We start from the raw sequence: 20,479 nt of genomic DNA, 5'->3' as shown, positions 1-20,479 counted from the left end.
AAGGTTCCTTTTTTTTTCCCAGGTCTGGTTGACAGCTTCTGATCTTGGCTGGGTGGTCGGACATTCTTACATTTGTTATGCGCCACTCCTTCACGGCAATACAACCGTCTTGTATGAGGTCAGTAAATGGGTATTTAATTGTAAAATTTTCCACTGCACATGTAACAGGGAATCAGGCCTTCATCCCAGATCATTTCAATGCATGGGTTGTATGCATAACCATCCTCATATAGCTTTCTTTAATTTGTGCTGTGCTGTTTTCTAGTCTGTTCAGCTTTTCAAGAAATGAATGCAAATTACTGACTTTGTACCCTAGGGACTAGAGAATGAGTTTGTTCGAAGCAGACTGGTTTCTCAACATGATCCATGTTTCTTTAAGAGGAGGGATTATCTTCAATGGGAGACAGGAGGGGTGGGTGGTGAACAGGGAGCTAAGGAATGTCGGGATCGAGTCATTCTTCTGTGGTAGTCCAGTTCCTGACCCCGAATGATCCTAGCTGGAAAAGCAGCAGGAAATTTCCCAGACTTATTGGCAAGCTGTGCGGTTTGAAGTGGTTGAAATCCAGCAGCACCACAAGCACATTCTGGGGTTACCAAGGCAGATTCCCTCTGTGGAGAGAATGCACAATCTATTCTAGACAAAGGGAAAATCCCACATGTAGGTGGCATACATGTGTGAAACTCTGTCTGATTTGAATTCTCTTGAGCATGGTAATGGGTTGTCGGTGTGTAACACACCATTGTGGCTGATGTGCCCCCCCACCACCCCAAACATTTTTTAAAGCATCTTTGCTTTATGAAAAGTAATCATCAGTTCACAAATGTGAATAATAATTTAGTAACTCAATGCACGACTGTTTGTGGGACACTGCAGTGCGCAATTGGCTGCCATGTTTCACCCATAAAATATACAGTTAATTTACTTTACAGTATATTCTGTGAAGCACTTTGAGTCGTCTCAACGACGTGATAAGGTGCTATATCAAATGCAAGGATTATTACTTGATTTTAGTGAATAAACAAATTTGAATTTCTTTGAAATACAATGTTTGTCTCTCCCTTTCTCGGTCACTCTTCTCCACAGCTCCTTCTCCTCCACTCACGTGTCCCTTGCTCCGCTCACTTCCCGAACCGTCTCCTACTCATGTAAATCAACATGGTACACCAGCCACCTCTGCTCCCTTAAAGCACAGATGCATGCCACTGAATACACCTGGCTTAAATCGAACTTAATGGTCCATCATCAGATCTGTCTGGACCTTATCAAATCTTACTGCTCCCCCCTTGCCTCCGCCAAATCGTCATTCTATAATAATAATAATAATAATCCTTGCATTTTATAGCGCTTTTCACGTCGGGAGGACGTCCCAAAGCGCTTCACAGAATATACTGTAAAGTGAGTTGACTGTATGTTTGTGGGCGAACACGGCAGCCAATTGCGCACAGCAATGTCCCACAAACAGTCATAGATTGAAAATGACCAATTTAATTATTGTTTTTGTTTTTTGGAGGGATTATTATTAGGCGTGTGGAGTAAGGAAACTTGCCCAAGGTTTCGTCCTGTCTGGAATTGAACTCAGGTCTCTCGCTTGCAAAGCGAGTGCTCTAACCACTGAGCTACAGGACAAGACCATCTTGGAGGTCAAGTTCAATCCCAGCGTCACCATCCACAGATGTACACTCCACCTTACTAAGCCAGTCAGGAACCTTGGCATCTTGTTTGACCCTCAACCATCCTTTCTACCCCACATCCATGCCATGACCCGCTCTGCCTTCTCTCACCTCCGCAGCATCGCCCGGCTCCGCCACTGTCACATACCACAGGCCGCTGAAATTCTCATACACGCATTCATTACATCGAGGCTTGACTATGCAAACTCCTTGTTTGTCGGCCTCCTCAACTCCTCTCTCCATAGGCTGCAGATCATCCAGAACTCTGCAGCCCGTGTCCTCTCCCACACCAGGCTCCTTGACCCTATCACCCCTGTCCTCGACCAAATCCATTGGCTTCCCATCACACAGAGGATACAGTTCAAGATCCTGGTCCTCACCTTCAAGCCCTCCTTTGTCTTGCTACCCGCTACCTCTGTGACCTCCAACCCCCTACCATCCTGCCCATTCCCTCCGCTCAGCAGGCTCCGTCCTGTTTCATGTCCCCCGCCTCGCCCGCCCTACCTTTGCCGGGCAGGCCTTCTACCACTCTGGCCTCAGCCTTGGAACTCCATCCCACAGTCCCTCTGCCTCACCCCCTCCCTTGCTTCCTTCAAGACCCATCTCAAGACCCTCCTCTTCGATCGTGCTTTCGATCTCCCTGCTTTCCTCTCTGCCCTCCCCCACCCCGAACCTCAGCTCGGGTCTAAAACTCTGTCTGTCCAGCGCCTTGGGACGTCCTCCCGACGTGAAAGGCACTATATAAATGTAATGTTGTTGTATTAGAACAACCTGTTTAATTGCAGTCATCAGTAATGGGAAAATTGTAGGTCTCATATTTTGACATGAACTGCGCAAATTATTTTATAGGAATCAAACCCAACGGACTGAGTCTCCAGGAGTAGACAGATAAATACTGTTGATGGTAAAATGTCTTTGCTGTGACCTGTGTTTGACAGCATTCAATAACTGAAGTTCTCCAGAGAAATTGGATCAGTGCTTTACAAAATTGCTCCTGTCTGCATTCACATGGATGATTACCATAGAAGATCTATTCTGTGTGGTTTCATGGTGTGCAGACACTGGTATAAATCAAGTGTAATCTTTCTGAAAGAAGCTCATAGCCTAAAAAATTTAATTATGCTTTGTCAGGTATTCGAATAGCTGTGAAGTTAAAACATATTGCATTAGTGTTCAGAAAGTGTCCACCCAAGCTTCTGATAGCTTACTGAGAGTTGTAGATGTAATGTCAAATATTAAATCTAAGTTTGGTGGTTTTAGAAACCAGTAAGGACCTTTTACAGAGATTGCATTTTGTTTAATGCTTTCTGATTCTCAAAAGGCCACAGATCAAAACCTCTAGTATTAGTTCACCAACATCTCCAGTATCCAGGTCTGGTTTCCCTCTTCCCCCCCATTCTGCTCCAACAGCACAAACATTATTGTGCCCCAACAAGCATTTGTTCACCTAGATCCATGTCTATCGCTATATTCTCCAAATCCATTTTATTTTGAATCAATAAACTTTGAAAGAAATCTTACTGTGATATATGAATGTTTAAATAAGCATCATCTGCCCTTGTGAATCAGACTCACAGTGTGTGTAGAGGGGGAGAGCAAGGGAAATCATGGGATCCTTAGTCCTAATTAAGACTTTATAGGTTTAACACTGTGCCATCAAATTCAGCTTTCCTATTTCTAGTCAAATAACTTGCTGACACTAGCAATATCCATTTGTCCTGTTGTTTTTTCAGACCTGGATTATACATGCCCCCTTCAATCGTTGCTTTCTGATGAGTATTAGTTCAGCTCTGTGAACAACCCTTCCTCAATAGCATAAGAATTCTCAGGCCAAATATATTTACAAGTTGGAGTTACTTAATCTCATTTAATGATGCTTTTGAAATTTCAATGAGTTTTCAATGGAGAAGCTGCTAAATGGGAACCACAGCTGAGGGAGTTAGACAAGTCATCTGAACCCTGCGATTGTATTGCATCTTTTTAATCCTTATTTGCATACATGTCTGTAGTTTATACCTCCTTATTCAGATAATCTTTTGTGAGATATGCATTGTTTAATGAGTATATTGTAGAGCTAACTAGTCATTATCACATATGTAAAAATATATATTTTCTACTATGAAAGTAACAGTAATGGATGTGCAATAATCGGAGTCCTGTAGCTCAATGGTTAGAGCACTTGCTTTGTAAGCGAGAGACCTGAGTTCAATTCCAGGCAGAGGGCGAAACCTTGGGCAAGTTTCCTTACTCCACACGCCTAATAATAATCCCTCCAAAAAACAAAACAATAATAAATTGGTCATTTTCAATCCACGACTGTTTGTGGGACATTGCTGTGCGCAATTGGCTGCCGCGTTCGCCCACAAATATACAGTCAATTCACTTTACAGTGTGTTCTGTGAAGCGCTTTGGGACGTCCTCCCGACGTGAAAAGCGCTATATCAAATGCAAGTATTATTATTATTATTATTATTATTAATGTCTACATCAAGTCACTATTTTTCTGTATCCACACAGTCGATAGCATTTGTTTTTACTAATCCTTAGCTCCAACAACTTTCTTTGAGCATTTTTAAAAATGCCAATGTTTGAAGACGATATCTAATCAAATGTGGATGCATATTTATCTGTACTCATTGACTATTGCAGGGGAAACCAGTTGGCACTCCAGATTCAGGGGCGTTCTTTCGCTTGTTGTCAGAGTATGGCATAGCGGCTATGTTTACATCGCCAACTGCGCTGAGAGCGATTCATCACCAGGAACATGAGGCATTGCTGGGAAGGCACTACAATTTCCCAAGGTAAATTCCCCAATTGTCTTTACTGTTCAGTTTTTTTTTAAAAAAGCAAAACCTCATTCTGTCATCTATTCTTACTGTGTAGTGGGATATTTTTCATAGAATGTGACAGCAGTGAAAGGAGGTATTTGGTCCATTAAGCTGGCACTGCTGTTTTTCTACACAAATCGCCTAATCTAATCCCATTCTCCTCCTTGCTTTCCATATCCTTTAATATTCCTTCATAAGGTTTATATGGTATATAAGTTGTTATTTGAACACTCATATTATAGTAAGATTTCTCTCCAAGTTTACTGATTCAAAATTTCTAGGTTTTAATCACAGTGTGTTCCTTCCTGCCATTCTTCTCAAACTCTTATCACATTGGAAATATGATTCTGGATAGACATGTGCAGTTTACAGTGTAACCAATGTACCTTGATATTTCTTGTTCACTGTATTTTCTGCTTTTTCTTCTCCTCGTGGTGATCTTAAACATTTCATCACTGAGGTGTCAGGGTCATGTAAAACTCTTGCTCTTAATTTTGGACTTTCATTATATTACAATATTAATTAGCCACATGGCTGGTGCTGAATTGGAGTCCCCATACTTTCTATTTCACATGTGTTCTCACAACTTGGCTTCACAGACTTAGTTTCTTTATTAGGAAATTACGCACAATTGTCCTTTGTTTGCAAACCATGGTCACATTTTGAACTCTTATGTCACTTGGTATAGCAGTAATTGTTTTATTAATGATTGGCACAGTACGAATCCCTCGCACCTTCCTACCTATCTGACCTGCTTAGCCCCCACTCCTCCACCCATTGCTTTCACTCGGCTGGCTCCGGCATTCTATTTGTCCCTAGTGCCCTCCATTCAACCATCGGTGGCCGTGCCTTCAGCCACTATGTCCCAAAACTTTGGAAATCTCTCCCTCAATCCCTCTGCTTGCCCCCTCCCTCCCCATCTTCAAATCTAGCCTAAAAGCCCTCCTTTTTGATCGTGCTTATGGTCACCTCCTCTCCCCTGGGCTCATTGTCAGACTCTGCCATTGTGAAGCACTCCAGGATGCTACCCCGCGTGAAGGGCGCTGTATAAATGCAAGTTGTTACTGTTGAATACCCCAGCGCCATTTAGCAAACATGAAGTGAGGTGATATTTTGTGGGCGAAATGCGGAATCAGATTGCGCACAGCAGTGCCTCACAAACTGTGATGTATTAAGTGACCGCATTTTTAGGGGGAGGGTTTATTACCCCTGGAAAATGATCCGCCAATCGACAAACAACTGGGTTTCTACTTACTGCTAAGTAAACAGAGCCGTGTGGAATAAGGAAACTTGCCTAAAGTCTTGCACCACCCAGAAATCAAACCCAGGTCCCCTTGCTTGCGAGGCAAGTGCTCTAACCACTACGCTACAGGGCTGTACAAGATGTTTGTGACTTGTACCACTCAACTTGCACCCAGCTGACATGACTTTGGAATTGACACTAACTTTGTCTCAATTTGAAAAAGAGACACTAGTTTACTTAACTTCCCTTTTCATGAATGTAAATAGAAGGGTGAATTAATTAAACAGTAAGAATGTAGATTGAATATTACTGAGTAAGATTTCTTACAGTACAGTCTACCTTTACATAGCACCATTCATGTCAGAAGGACACCAAAAAGCACTTAACACTGCTGGATGGTCACCAAGTAGGGGAAAGATGACTGAAAGCCAGGTCCAAAGAGATACATAGTGAAATGGACCTTGAACATAGGGAGGGAATGAGTAAGTTGGATGGTTTTCCTTGATGGAGTTTCAGGATGACTAAACCTAATGCACTGATGGGTGGGCGGAAAACAGTAGGGTTTGTGTTCTGAAGGTATGAGATCAGATGGGGTGAAAAGCTTTCTTCATCCAGACTAATCTTGTGATCTTGTGAAAGCCTGCCCATCAGATTGTGAGACAAATAGAGCGGGGGACATAGAGCAGGCCAACTTTGGTTGAATTCTTGAGTTCATTGACACCATTTGATTTATATGGAAAGAGGCCAGTTCAATAGACCAGCACCTACAGAAGTACTTTAACTATGTGATGTGATGGTTTGACTCTAGTGGAGCGACAGGACTTTCACAACACTCATTTATTTCTGCTTAGACAATGAAAACGCTAATTACTTTTGATTAAATCTGTATGAAATGGGAAAAACATTTTCAGTAACAAAATGTTAATCTTTATTCAGTCAGGATTGAATTTGAATATCTCCCTTGGGGCACTTGTGAGTTATTGCACTCTTTCCATTTCTGAAATGCCTGAATTAAGATACATGCATTGTCGTTAATAAATTGTGTACAATGATTCATATGGACAGATCACTGAGAGTATAATGACTAGAGTGGAAGCATTTGATGGAATAAAAGTCTCCCTTAGGCAGTGATTTATGTTAGATTTGTCCTTGTACAAAGAGTTGTTATGGAAATAGGGTCAGGCAAGAGGGGCTGCATCTCGGAGCAGATCAATTTCTTGCAGCTTTTTAAAATGTTCTATTTTGCTGTGTGGTTTAGAATGTGTTTTTGTGCCAATTACGCTGAAAATACGAATATAAATTGAGGTCAGGAATCTGATTTGAGACAGATTTGTGCTGGAACCATGCCTGGGGAAAAAAACAAGGTTTTTGAAAATGGTTCCATCAGCACGTTGTTTCCCATTGCTCTGCTGGAATTTGCAGACAGTATGGGGATCACTTCAGGCTCCACTTACAAATGGTCTCCTAAAAGTTCCATAGCACAGTTTTTAATGTGGTTCTTACTAACACAATTTAGCAGAGTTTCCGTTAATCTGTTGCATTAAAAGGTCTGAGTGCTACTGCTCCTTACTGTTAACATCATTTTGGTTCAGGTTTAGAGCTTTGTTTGTTGGGGGAGAACACTGCGATGTGGACACCTTGCAATGGGCCAAGGAAAGCTTCAGAGCTCCTGTCTTAGACCACTGGTGGCAGACTGGTAAGTCGATGTGCAGCTCTGAATAATCAATGGAAAGTTTGACATTGAAACTCTGATTTAAATATATATAATTTGTTGTGAATGAAAATTCTTGAAAATTATCTTCAAAACATAACAATTCTAATCCATTGAGGTGTTAGAAAGCATAAAGGCGAGTGATGTTGCAAGTTGTGTGAAGATATCTTACTACATTTCCTGATTTACTTGACAGTCTATTATGCTATTCCATAATCTTTTGTGTGTTACATATTAACCATTGTAAAATATTTCATATTCAAAGTCTGGGGCTATTCCTCAAAATGCAAGATGACCTGAGACTAGAGGGAGCATTAAACTAGGCTAGGATTGATTTGAATTGTAACTAAATCTTATTTTAAATATTTTTAAAAAAGAAATAAATTTTCTTTCAAAATTTCAAACCCATATTTAATATCAGATTACAAAATTATCACAAAATGTTAAGTGATGTTAATGTCATGAATATAAAAAATTAGCAAATTCTAAAATGTTATGTTTTTCTTGTGAATTATGTTTCTTATCAATTAGTAATTAAAATAACAAAAATGTCAAATCTTTTGACTAACCAATATTTTACCAAACACTTCACCAGTCTCTACTTTGGCTTTAAACCAAAACACTGTGTGTACAAATCTAACCACAACACATCCCTCTTCTTGCTTACTGTCTGGTACATTATCTGAGCTGGTGACCAGACTCATTGGTTGGCAGTCTCTGTGGTCAAAATGGGTGGTTATACTTGGTTTTATGTGTGCATCAGAAGTCAGAAAAAGTTCCTATCCTAAACTTTATTGACCAAATGAGCTAGATTACACATGGTTAAAGAAAGAATTGATATTTTGGACAGATTTACAAATGGGTTCATTTGAAAACGTCACGTGAAAAACGCAAAAGCTGGTAGACATAGAAGTTGTTGGCAACGTGAAGTACTGACTGAATGTACGTCAAGGTACAATGAACAGGAAAACCACTAAAGATTAACCAATTTTAACAAAGGACATTTGGGAATTTAAATCTAGTAGAGAGTTGGCCAATGAGAGTTGTTTCTTTGAAGTCTCCAGTGGACGTTAGTTTATAGAGCTTGCTCATCTGAGGCTGAGTTTAATGGCACAGAAATGATTGCAATGCCCAGAGTGTTCCTGGTGCAGTCTCAGGGAGCACAGCAATTATTGTTATCACTTTTACCATCTCATTCTGCTGCACAACCAGCTTGATTGATGTGCTTCACTTAAAAAACTGTCCATTTACAATGTTAGACCTCTGTACTGTAAATGTGCTCTGTAAAGACAGAGAGAAGACGGGGGGGGGGGAGAAAAAAGTGAGCTGGCAGCTGTGTTTCCCAAATCAGTAGCTGCTTACTCCAGGCATCTATTTTCCACACAACAAGAGGTCATGACTCATGTGCAGTAATATCATGTTACATAGCTAGCAGTTAAAATACTTTTTCTTTTAGAGAAATTACCAGGCTGAATTTTAAATAAATAGAAGAGACCATTAGTCTGGGAGGGGTTATTTTCTAAATAATGTGCTTCCTTGTACGAATCATGTCTTTCCTCTGGGAAAACAAGCTAATCTCTGTTTTCTGTGCAGTTCTGTGGAGAACTGTAAGCACCAAGGTTAACATCCTAATTGATGACTTTTCCAAATCGATTAGTTTCTGGGTGGAATTTCTGTTGAACTCTGGAAAATAACTTAGTTTCTAGTGAATTAAATTAATTTTATTCCATAGTCATTAAAATGGGCCTCTAATGTACAGAGTAATGCGGACAAACTACAAGGCACTGGAATATTGAAACTTGAAATGTACCTTAATGACACATTTATCAGATGTTTCAAACTACTGTACAGAGTCTACCAATGTTCACCTCTTTATGTCAAACAAGATTTGATAGTTCATCACATGTAGAATTTTTAAGAAATGTAGGAATGCCATTGCAGAGTCACATTCAGATATTTTCTTGCTAAATAAACAGGAGCTACTTGTAATTGGTACAGTAAACACTATGACAGTGAATTAAAATACAGTATTTAAATATTGCAAACGACAAAGCGATTGCACCACATGAATGACTGTGATTCAGACAATGCTATTTTGGACAATAATTAACAACAATTAACCTGATCTTCACTTCCTGGCAGGAGAGAATAGTCACAGCTCATTGTTTGGTCATTAATGTTTTCATGCTTTTGAGATGATAGAATTTTGAAATGTCGTTTCCCACAAGCTTAACATCAGATGGGCTTTTCTGCTCCTTTTAAAATTCTACTCTGTCGATTAAATCTTGATTGTTTATTATTCAGTCAGCTTCATGCCATCTCTCTGCTCGTGATCTTATGCCTGAAATAGTTATTTTGGAAAATCCTTTCACTGCCGATGTCAGAATTAAATTGACAAATTGCTTCGAACTGATGGGATTATCTTGCTGTGCAATTCTTTTTTTAGCATGTCCTTTTCATTTGTGGTACGGGGGTAGGTCGGAGGTGGGGGGGGGGGGGGTGAGGGGGGGAGAGTCTTGTGTGAGATTGTCATAGAGCCAACAACGCAGGCGGTTAATCCGTGCGGCAGCTTTGCATGAACCCTGGAAAAAAATGACAGGATTGCCGACGTCATGTCTGTTGCCTGGCAACACCTGTTCTTTCCAATCCAGAGTCCTCGGCGCCACTTAATAGTGCAAGGCTGTTTATTTAGCTGATGGCTTGGTCAGGTTGGAGGCTCTGGGTTAAGCTTTTGAATTCAGTCTGTTGAGATAATCCTTTGCGACATTTCCTGGAGCCTTGCAAAGGGATTACTTTTTGATGTGTGCACTTCGTTAACATGAAAGTACAATTACTGCGTTTCCAAAATAAGAAGATATCCATTGAAAACTCTTGAAATGACAGTGATGTCACGTAAATGGCAGCCTGGTAATTGTGTTTAATTTAAAATGGCAATCCAATATAAATGTGGGTTCTACAGATATAATTTCTTCATCTTAAATTGTTAATGCAGAATTTGATAAATCACTCATTTTAATTCGTTTTTAGAACTCGAAATGAATTATTGCGGCACCGTGGTTTAAACCATAGAAAATTATTCCTAACGCATTTATGAAACAAAATTTGCCATTGACAAATAGGGCAGAAAAAACATTTTAATATTTTGTTGATAGGGAGGAGTAAATTTTATATTGAACAAAAAAAGGTGTGTCTGTGTGGGGGGAGTGGTCCTGGTTCCCTCTGCACTGCCTGTCCCTGAGCCTCAGAGATTGTACATGTGTGACCTTGCCATTTCCCACAGCCATCTGTCTGTTTGTGCCTACTCTCTGAGTGAGATTATCTCAACAATAAATGGTAGGGTAGGCAGCTTTGTCATCCCAATTCATAGGGTCAGAATTTTAAAGGGATGTCATTGTGGAGCTGGAAAAATGACCCGAATGACAAAGTACATTGACACAGTGACGTCATTGTATCCATTGTCAAAACATATTATACTCTCTATGAAATTAGCTGAAACATACATGTACCAAAACAGAACAGCATCGCAAGCTTTTCCAGGTACAAGTGAAACACTTTTGAGTTTTCAAAGCAGATAGTGCTATTGGGATCAACTTCGCTGTAAACTCATATTATGTCAATGGTTAGTTGACAGCCTGGCTAAGTTGATAGTACTCTCACCCGAGTCAGAATATTGTGGGATCAAGCGCCATGTCAGGACTTTAAACTTGTTTGATGGACATCAAGGCCTGGATGAGCGCAAATTTCCTGAAGCTGAATGCCGGCAAGATGGAAGCCATAATCTTTGGCTCCCGTCAACATCTTCTCTTCTGTGGGTCTGAACTCCTCAACCTCCCGGGCTCTCCCTCAGACTCACCAAACCCGTGCACAATTTAGGCGTCAGGTTCGATTTCCAGCTTTCCTTTTCAACCCACATCCATCCTTTCCCTGACCAGGACCGCTTTTTTCCACCTTCGTCACAATGCCCACCTCCGTCCGTAACTCACAACCAACGCAGCCAAAACCCTCGTCCACACCTTTGCCACTTTCTGGCTGGATTATTCCAATGCCCAGCTCCAGCATGCGCAAAATTCAATTAATTTAAAACTCCGTCGTCCGGATACTCACCCGCACAGAACTCCGCACCCCCATCACACCAGTTCTTGCTATGCTCCACTGGATCCCAATAACCAATTAATTTCAAGATCCTCTCACTCGTTTTCAAATGCCTTCATACCCTGGGACCTCTCTACCTATCCGATCCGCTTAGCCCCTACTCCACCACCCACTGCTTCCACTCGCCCGGCTCGGGCCTCTTGTTTATCCCTCGTCCCCTCCACTCCACCATTAGTGGCCGTGCTTTCAGCAACTAGGCCCCGAAACTCAGGAACTCCCTTCCTCAATCCCTCCCTTCCCCCCTCCCTTGCCCCCTTCAAATCCTGCCTAAAGACCTTCCTTTTTGATTGTGCTTACGGTCACCTCCCCCCTCCCTCTGGCTCGGGGTCAGACTCCGCCACTGTCAAGCACTGTCCAAGTATTCACAAATAGCAACTTCGAGTCGCAGATAACAGCTTCTGCCAGTAACTGGAACTGTGTCATGCTGACCTGTAGGAACTCTACTCCAGAGGTGGATCTCAGCAGAGCGCAATGAGAAACCCCAGTGAATAAAGAAATCAGTCAACACCACAACGCTGCAGCCAGGATTTTTTCCTCAAACTCCACTCTCCCTCGCTGAGTTAAGAGACCAGCTGGCACCAGCCATATCTTCCTGTAACACTCTTTTTCAGTCTATTTGAAGATGAAAGCTGGTACTGTTAAAATTCAGACATCCATGCTGTGGATTTCATATTATCTAAGTGAACCAAGCTGTTCACTGGCAGAGTCTTCTAAAACGTTGGTTTGGGGAAGTGAAAATTAAATATGAACTAATCGGGATTTTACTAAATGACAATTTACAAGTGACTACAAGTTTTTAAGCAGCTTTGTTTCTTCAGATAAATGCTTTGGAACGCTACCCTGTGTGGAGGGCACTATATAAATGAAAATTGTTGTTCTGTTGATGCCCCTTGTGCCCTTCCTTCCCCATCATAAACATTCACCTTCCCCGCAATGTAAAGCCCGGATACTAACAGGTTATCACCTCAGCAAGTGCAAAATTCCATATGACGCAATAAAGCAAATGACTGTTACCTCAAAGATATTCAGTGACAGGAACAGAATAATTTAGTTAAGCTTCTTCAGTTTGTGTGTTAGTGAAAGTCAAAGATGAGATAACCACATGTTACCTCATATACTTTGGGAATGTCAGCATTTACATACTCTCAGGCTTCCATGCATTGAATAACATGTCTGAGGCATTTTTGAACCTCATAGATCATGTATTGTCAATTATACATTTAGAGAGGATTCCGATGAATATTTGGTTAATGGATTGAAGGTTAGGACTGGACACGGATGGCATCTCCACTGAACTTAAGGTTATATCTGCCCACAAAATATACAGTTAATTCACTTTACAGTAAATTCTGTGAAGCGCTTTGAGATTTCTCAAAGTTGTGATAAGGTGCAATGTCAAATGCAAGGATTTTTAATTATTATTTCTATATTTTTTTAAATTCACGGACTGGTTAACTATGCAATAATAAAGGACTTTTAGCACATTCTCAGCCTATCTGTGCCTACTCCATCCTGAAATCCTTCCAACTCGTTCCCTCCCACAACACTTTCAAAGTCCGTTTCAAGACCTACATCTTTGATCGTACCTTTGGTCATCTTTGCCCTCCCCATCACACTCAGCTCCCAGCTTGGGTGCCAAGCCAAGACTGTCAGTCACCTTGGAACATCCCCCTGAATGTGGAAGGTGCTATGTAAATTTGTAATTGTTTCTTGCGGTACGTTTACAACTAGCGGTAATGCAACACTTTCTGTAATTAACAACCTTCTACAGTTTCCAAGTACTGTAAAACTTGAATGCGATACAATACCACACACAACTATCATTGCTCTGCAGCCCGTGTTCTCTCCCGCACTAGGCTCCGCGACTCTGTCACCCCCATCCTTGCCCAACTCCACTGGCTTTCCATCACACAGAGGATACAGTTCAAGATCCTGGCCCTCACCTTCAAAGTCCTCCACGGTCTTGCTCCACCCTACCTCTCCGATCTCCTAACCCCGTACCATCCTGTTCGTTCCCTCCACTCAGCGGGCTCCGGCCTGCTTCACATTCCCCGCCTTGCTAGCCTCACTATTGGCGGGCGGGCCTTCCGGCACTCTGCCCCCACCCTCTGGAACTCTATCCCACAGTCCCTCCAGCTCGCCCCCTCCTTCTCCACCTCAAGACCCTCCTCTTCAACCGTACTTTCGATCTCCCTGCTTCCCCCCTGCCCTCCACCCTTCCCCACCCCAACCTCCATCCTCCCAACGTGAAAGGCGCTATACAAATATAATTTTGTTGTTATTGCTCAATTCTGATAGGAAACAGACTATTCCCTGCAACTTGTTAGGGGAAGTAATTCATGTGCTATGGAATTCACATTTAAAGTTCCTGCTCTGTTACGCTTAATGATGTTTGCTCTTTCAATAAAGCCCTCTATCCTAATCCCAATTCCCTGCTCTTTCCCTGAAAATGCTAATATCCTTCCTCCACAAGTGCTTATCTAATTCCCTTTTAAATACTCCTCATCAACTTTGTTCCAAAATTCACCCCCAAAATCATTGCATATTCAGATAATCCTCTGGATGAAAAACTCCCCTTTTCACACTCCTAGCTATGTTTGGAATTTGTGCCTGCTTGTCCTCAAATCTCCTACCAGAATAAACGCAGTAGTCACCACCATTCTTCACACTACAACATTTTTTACTGAATTGGAAATAGCTCAAACCATGGCAATATTCACATCTTTATATTTTAAAAGAATTGCCACAGAAGATGTAAGATGTTTTGCCCACAAGATATACAGTCAATTCACTTTACAGTATATTCTGTTAAGTGCTTTGAGACATCTCAAAGACATCATATATCAAATGCAAGGATTATTATTATAACGAATACTTTTGCAAGAATAGTACAGAACGTGAAAGTGTTTAACCAGCAAAAATAACCCAACCCAATACATTTTTAAATTTTTTAAATTATTGTGAATATTAAATATGCCCCCACCCCCCACCCAAACCTCTTCAGGACTCCCAATAAATGGTAGACCGTTTTTCAGCAGAGGCTGAAGCAATTTGCATTGTTTGCATTTGTACTTCAACATTGCAAATACTGTTCCGATTGAACCACCTCCTCACTTCCAAAGCTGAACCATACTGCAGGTTTTCCACTAAATTAATGTCACAAACATTGCAGTTTAAACAACAACAAAATTAGATTTGTATAGCACCTTTCACGTCGGGAGGACGTCCCAAGGCGCTGGACAGCTACTGTTTTGGACCCGAACTGGGGGAAATTAAACAAGGCAATGAACAGCATAGTTGATAAATGTTATGATTGACTGACCTATTATACCAAAAGTATAATAGTTTGGCTTTTCCCAAAAGTAATCCTAGCTGAACATGACAAGTATTTTTCTGGTGGATGCAGTACCCACATGAGAACAGCAGAGGGCAAGACTCTTCCATTTGACAACTGGTACAGTTATAGATAAGATCAAACCTGAATATCTTGTCAAGTAATTACTTTACGCTGCTCACTCTGTTACAAATACGCACCATTTTTAGAATTTCAAACAAACTTTTAGGGTGTTCCTGAAATAATCTATGAACAGTTCAGTGCATTATTTATATACTGTGATTACAAAACTTTATCACATTACATTATATATACTGAGTTTGACCAGCAGTTTTATCAAAAGAGAAACTAGATATCTCTTTCAAGAGTCTCAAGAAACTCTTTGTTTCTTTTATGGGTGCTTCAGCTTGGGGTACTAAAGCCAATATTGAAGGATGATCTTGGATTTGCTGGTAAAGAACAAACACATAAGTGATGGGAAAATAGTGTAACAAGTGGTGATAAAGTGGATTAAGATCAGATCTTACAAATGAACTAAAGTAGTGGGTTTGATTATCAAAACGAGGATTTCACTGAAGCCAATATAACTTAATTGTCCCTTAAATGAAAGTACTCTCCTGCCATTTTTGTTGCACGCGTTTGAAAACAATTTCCTTCATTGCTGGTTTGGTAACCCGCTGATAATGGTTGTCTGTATCATGGTTCATTTTGTGAGGTGATAGATTTAAAATGATGGATTTTACCTTCATGGAGTCAGAAAAGATAAAGAATAGTTAACTGAACCTTTAAACCCTATGTGCCCTTTCCATGAACGAGTGGATTCCAAAGAGGAGGAGGTGTACACACTCCACTATCAGCAGGACAGCACATGTCTCTGTATGCAATTTTGTTAAAACAGAAAGATTATTATGTGTGATAAAAGTCAAAGAATAAGACAGGCTGGCTGTTCAGAAGAAAGTGGACATTAGCACCATTGTGCTGAGAAAAAGACTTAGTAGTTGATTGCTCCACTTAGCAGCAGAAATTATTGACCTTTCTTTGCAGACGAGCCAAGAAAATCACATTATAAGCTCACACTGTATAGCCCGATAAACTGATGCAGAAAACACTTTGCTTGTACCTAATGTTGATTTTTCATTCAAAATAAGTTTCCCAATCAGTATAACCCAGTTAAAATAGTTATAAGTGCTGACACACACTGGACGTTGGGTGTCAGGAGAAAAGTTTGCAGCCTTTGTTTTTTACTCCTGGCTGCATGATTTTTGTTAGATCAAAAACAGAAGGTAGGATTTATAACTACGAGAGTTGGGGAGAAGCATGGGAACATTCCTTCCCCCCTGATGTACAGTGTGGATAGACATGAAAAGGGCAATGTATAAATTAGAAAACTAAAAAGGTAAACTATTCTTTGTAACTGCAAGGCATAGAAATTAAACTTTTTGGCAATTCAAATACTATATGATAACAAACTGGGTGCAGTCTTCCAATTGAGTGAATAAACACTTAAATAAGGTGCATGGTTGATAGCTACAGCTCCATATATGAATATTGCTGGTAATTAAACCATTTGAACTGAAGTGTGTCGCACCATACATGCAGTCCATAGGAATTTTTTTTTCTCTTTGACCTACATATATTTATAAACCTATGCAGTAAATTAACTTAACTGTTGGTTCAATATCTGGTTAGAATCTGGATTGAAAGTTATTTGAAATAAATCTAAAGATAATTGAATATTTTACAACCTTAGAATCAAAGAAAGTTTCCAACATATAAGGAAAACGGTCTGCTCATTACGATAACAGTGGCTCTTTGGTTCTACTAGCTCTTCTGCTGGTCCCAGTCTCTTGCTCTTTCATGTTACCATTGAATATTATTGAGCTTGATCATGTGCTCATTCAAGTAAAGAAATTCTTCTGTTCATGACCAGGGTAAGAAGGACTCTGAGCAGCAGACACCAAGCAAAAGCAACTGTTCGCAGGTGAATAATAGATTGTCAATTAGATAGCTTCTGAAGAATATTGTTTAGTTACTTCTGGTGGGCGGAGAGGAACTTTGCTGCCTGGAGCTTAAATAGGTTGGGTAAAGTGCACAAGAAGGGAAATTGTACATTACTGTAGAAGGAATAGGGTTAATGATACATTGGGGTTTCTCCTTTTGCACTTTCTAGGGATTGTGTTAAGTGTAAAAGCTTTTGATGCCCAAATGAAATAAATCCTTTCCATCAATAGATGAATCTGAAGGATCTAGTTGTATTCACTTTTGTTTCATTCAACAGAAACTGGATCTCCAATAACTGCAACGTGCATAGGCCTGGGACTCACTCTAAACCCCCCCTCAGGGCAAGCTGGGAAATGTTTGCCAGGATACAATGGTGCAGTAACGTATTGCTTTTTGTCCCATTCTTCCATTTGCTGTTAGATTGCTCTCACAGTATGTCTCTGTCCATTTGCTGCTTGACTGCCCTCAGTGTGTCTCTTCAAAGTTGCAAAAAATGATCCAGATTGTTTTTCCTTTAATGCTGCCATAGCTTCTTTACATTGTACAAATCTATCCCTTTAACATGTCTGTCTCTACATAAGTCAGTAATGTTTAAGGCTGACAAGCTTGAATCTAGATGGCAAAAATGCTGTTCAAGTTATGTACGTGTAGATGTTGTCAAGGGATCTGTGGCAGTTTAATTTGAGAAAGCAATTTCATTTATTGATAATACTTTTCTATTAGTGTAAAAATCCTTCAACCTCCATACGAGCAGTTGTACGATTTGTGAAAATAATCCAAGGAGTAAAATTTTTAAAAAATGCTACTTGTCGATCCATAACCAACAATAAACCAAATGCTGGAGACAATAGGAAACTCGTCCATTTTATATATGTAATTTGTTTGACTAAATGTTTGCTGTCTGCAAATCTGCTTTATTTTGTTTCATGTTATAGCAGTGATTCTGGGCAATGATATGAAGGAAGTGAAGCGGAACACTCTAGGAAATATTGCAGTGAAGTGAGTACATGCAACATTAGATACTGTAAGATTAGAGCAAAATAGAGCATTTAATTCTGTAGGGATTTTTAAAATGTCATCCTTTCTAATGGTCCCCAAAGCATCTTACAGATTTTTAAAACTCTACCTTATTTATTATGGGGGGTGGGGGTGGGGGAAGGGGAGAAATTCAACCTCAAAGTCTCTAGCCAGTTAAATTAATCTAGAGACAGCATTTCTGTTAAGGCAGTATTTATCCATTATCTAGTCTAACACTTGTATAGGTTCGAGGATGAAATAAGGAATATTAAATAGTTACTGTAGAAAACCAATATTGTTAATCGTTTACTTTGCTCTCATGTTAGCCTGTGGACCTATGCTTTTGTGTGTTGCATTTGAAGGTTATTGTGCACTTTAATATAAAATGCTTCTATTTCTTGGAAGAGACCAATATTAACCAGATCAGATGTAGAAAGTACAAATCAATTTAAGAAAACTAAAACATTTTCTCTAAATGAATATTCAAACTTGGAATGTTTTTGTACTTTTTGTGCAACAAATTCAAACTGCTTCATCAGTAAAAACAATTTCATAGTAGAATATTTCAGGTGGAGTGTGCACCAACACACAAACACAGTGTGCCTCCGTGTCTACAGGTCCTTCATTGTGGATTTTATAAAGCCCTTTTTTGGTCCATATAATACAAAAATATCTTTTCAACCATTCCTTCCTTTATTGTCACTTCCAATTTTGTTTGCATTATAGTATAATTTATGTGTCAGTCTCTGGAAGAGATGCACATGCCTACAAGACTCTGCTGATCCATAAGTGTAGCAAATCAACAGCATGCTACTTCCACTATGCTCCAGGCAGCATTATTGATAAAATAGCAGAAGACAGGTCAAGAACTATAGACTACTGATGACTCTATGGGTCAGTCAAGAAAGAACAGGCATTTGTTGATTAAGAAGCATTTCAATCTTGAGTAGACAAAAGCTAAGATTGCCACTGTGTATTCATTATCTAAGTTCACAGTGATATATCATGTCTTGTAAGCTTGTGTCAATATTTTAACACCAGTTTCCTTTAAGATTACCTTTGGCTCCAGGTTCAATGGCAACTCTTTGGGAAAATGATGAATTGTTCAAGAAACTGTATTTCACAAAGTTTCCAGTAAGTAACCACCAAGACCATCATTCACGTTTTTATCACATTCAGGTTTTACTACACCAACAATATGCTTACAGACTCACCAGCCCTTCCCTACACTGGTTACAGACTATCCAGAACTCCTCCAACCTGACCCACTTAGTGAACTTTGCCCTGCTTCATGTTTGCCGGCCTACCATCAGTAGGCAGGCTTTCAGCCATTCTGCCTCTCTGGGACTCCATCCTCTCAGAGTCCTCTGAGTTGCTCTCTCCCTGCCTCCTTCAAGGCTTGTTTGTAAAACCTCATTGATCGCATTGTAAACTTTCCTCTCCTCATCCCTTCGGCTCCACATGCAGCTCAGGTGACCAGCAAAAAAAAAGAGTCAAGAGGTTTGAGATGCCCTCCCAATCTTAAATATTTAAATTGTAACAAGTGTGTTTAAACAAAAGTACCTTACTGTTTGTTGAATCTAATATAATGTAGAAGAAAAGTGAACTTTTATTTTTTACTGTTTGTGCTGTGTTTCAGCCTGGCTCGGTTGGTAGCGTTCTCTCCTCCGAGTCAGACAGACGGTGGGTTCAATCCCCACGTCAGGACCTTGAACTCACAGTCTAGTCTGATACTCCAGTACGGTGCTAGGGGTTGCTGTAATGTTGGAGGTATTGTCCTTTGGATGAGATGTTGAACTAAGGTTCTGCCTACCTCTTCAAGCAGATGTTTCACCCACAAAGCACAGTCAATTCACTTTACACTATGAAGCGCTTTGAGATGTCTCGAAGACGTAGTAAGGTGCTATATCAAATGCAAAGATTATTATTGTTAAAGATCCTGTTATAAGCCTTGCATTTGATATAATGCCTTCCATCACAGGAAACGTCCCAAATGCTTCACAGAATATCTTTTGTAAAATGTGTGTTTTGTGAGCAAATGCGGCAAGGAATTTATGACACTATTCAAAAAAATGCCATAAGTTTCTCCCGAAGTCCTGGTCAACTAAATAAAATTGCTCATTCACTTCCTGGCTGTTTGTGGGACATTGCTGTGCATAAATTAGCTGCTATGTTCATCTACAAATGCACATCCTATGAATCCTATGAAACACTTTGAGATGTTATCCTGATGTAAAAAGGCACTGTACCAAAGGTAAGGATTATTATTGGAAGTGTTTGAGTTAAAGTGTTTAGACATGTCCAGCCTAACTGAAAGCTCTATAAAAGTGCACATTTATTGTTGAATTTGTAAGTCTCCAATATTTTCTACTTTTGACACTGGGGTCTAATTTGTGATCACAAATTGAATCACAGAGGAATTGTAACCAATTAATTCTGCATATTGTGTAGGAGAGCAACCCCGTAGAATCTCCTACTGGGCATAGAAAGCCTCCTCTGACCACAATCCAACTTCAAGGAAG

The 20,479-nt window shown here is 40.2% G+C and overlaps 1 protein-coding gene across 1 annotated transcript in view; it reads left to right on the top strand.

Moving 5' to 3' along the window:
- Window positions 1-20,479, top strand: part of acss3 (acyl-CoA synthetase short chain family member 3) — a 36,250-nt gene that overhangs the window by 11,231 nt on the left and 4,540 nt on the right. The window contains exons 7-12 of the mRNA XM_007903782.2: window positions 23-118; window positions 4,321-4,472; window positions 7,335-7,438; window positions 17,218-17,313; window positions 17,876-17,939; window positions 19,010-19,091. Coding sequence (XP_007901973.2) covers window positions 23-118; window positions 4,321-4,472; window positions 7,335-7,438; window positions 17,218-17,313; window positions 17,876-17,939; window positions 19,010-19,091 — 594 coding nt within the window. The remainder of the gene's footprint in view (window positions 1-22; window positions 119-4,320; window positions 4,473-7,334; window positions 7,439-17,217; window positions 17,314-17,875; window positions 17,940-19,009; window positions 19,092-20,479) is intronic.

Source organism: Callorhinchus milii, unplaced genomic scaffold, assembly GCF_018977255.1.
Source record: "Callorhinchus milii isolate IMCB2004 unplaced genomic scaffold, IMCB_Cmil_1.0 Scaffold5, whole genome shotgun sequence".
Taxonomy (NCBI): Eukaryota; Metazoa; Chordata; class Chondrichthyes; order Chimaeriformes; family Callorhinchidae; genus Callorhinchus; species Callorhinchus milii.
Note: the sequence above shows the minus strand (reverse complement) of the source record. Positions and strands in the feature narration are given on the sequence as shown.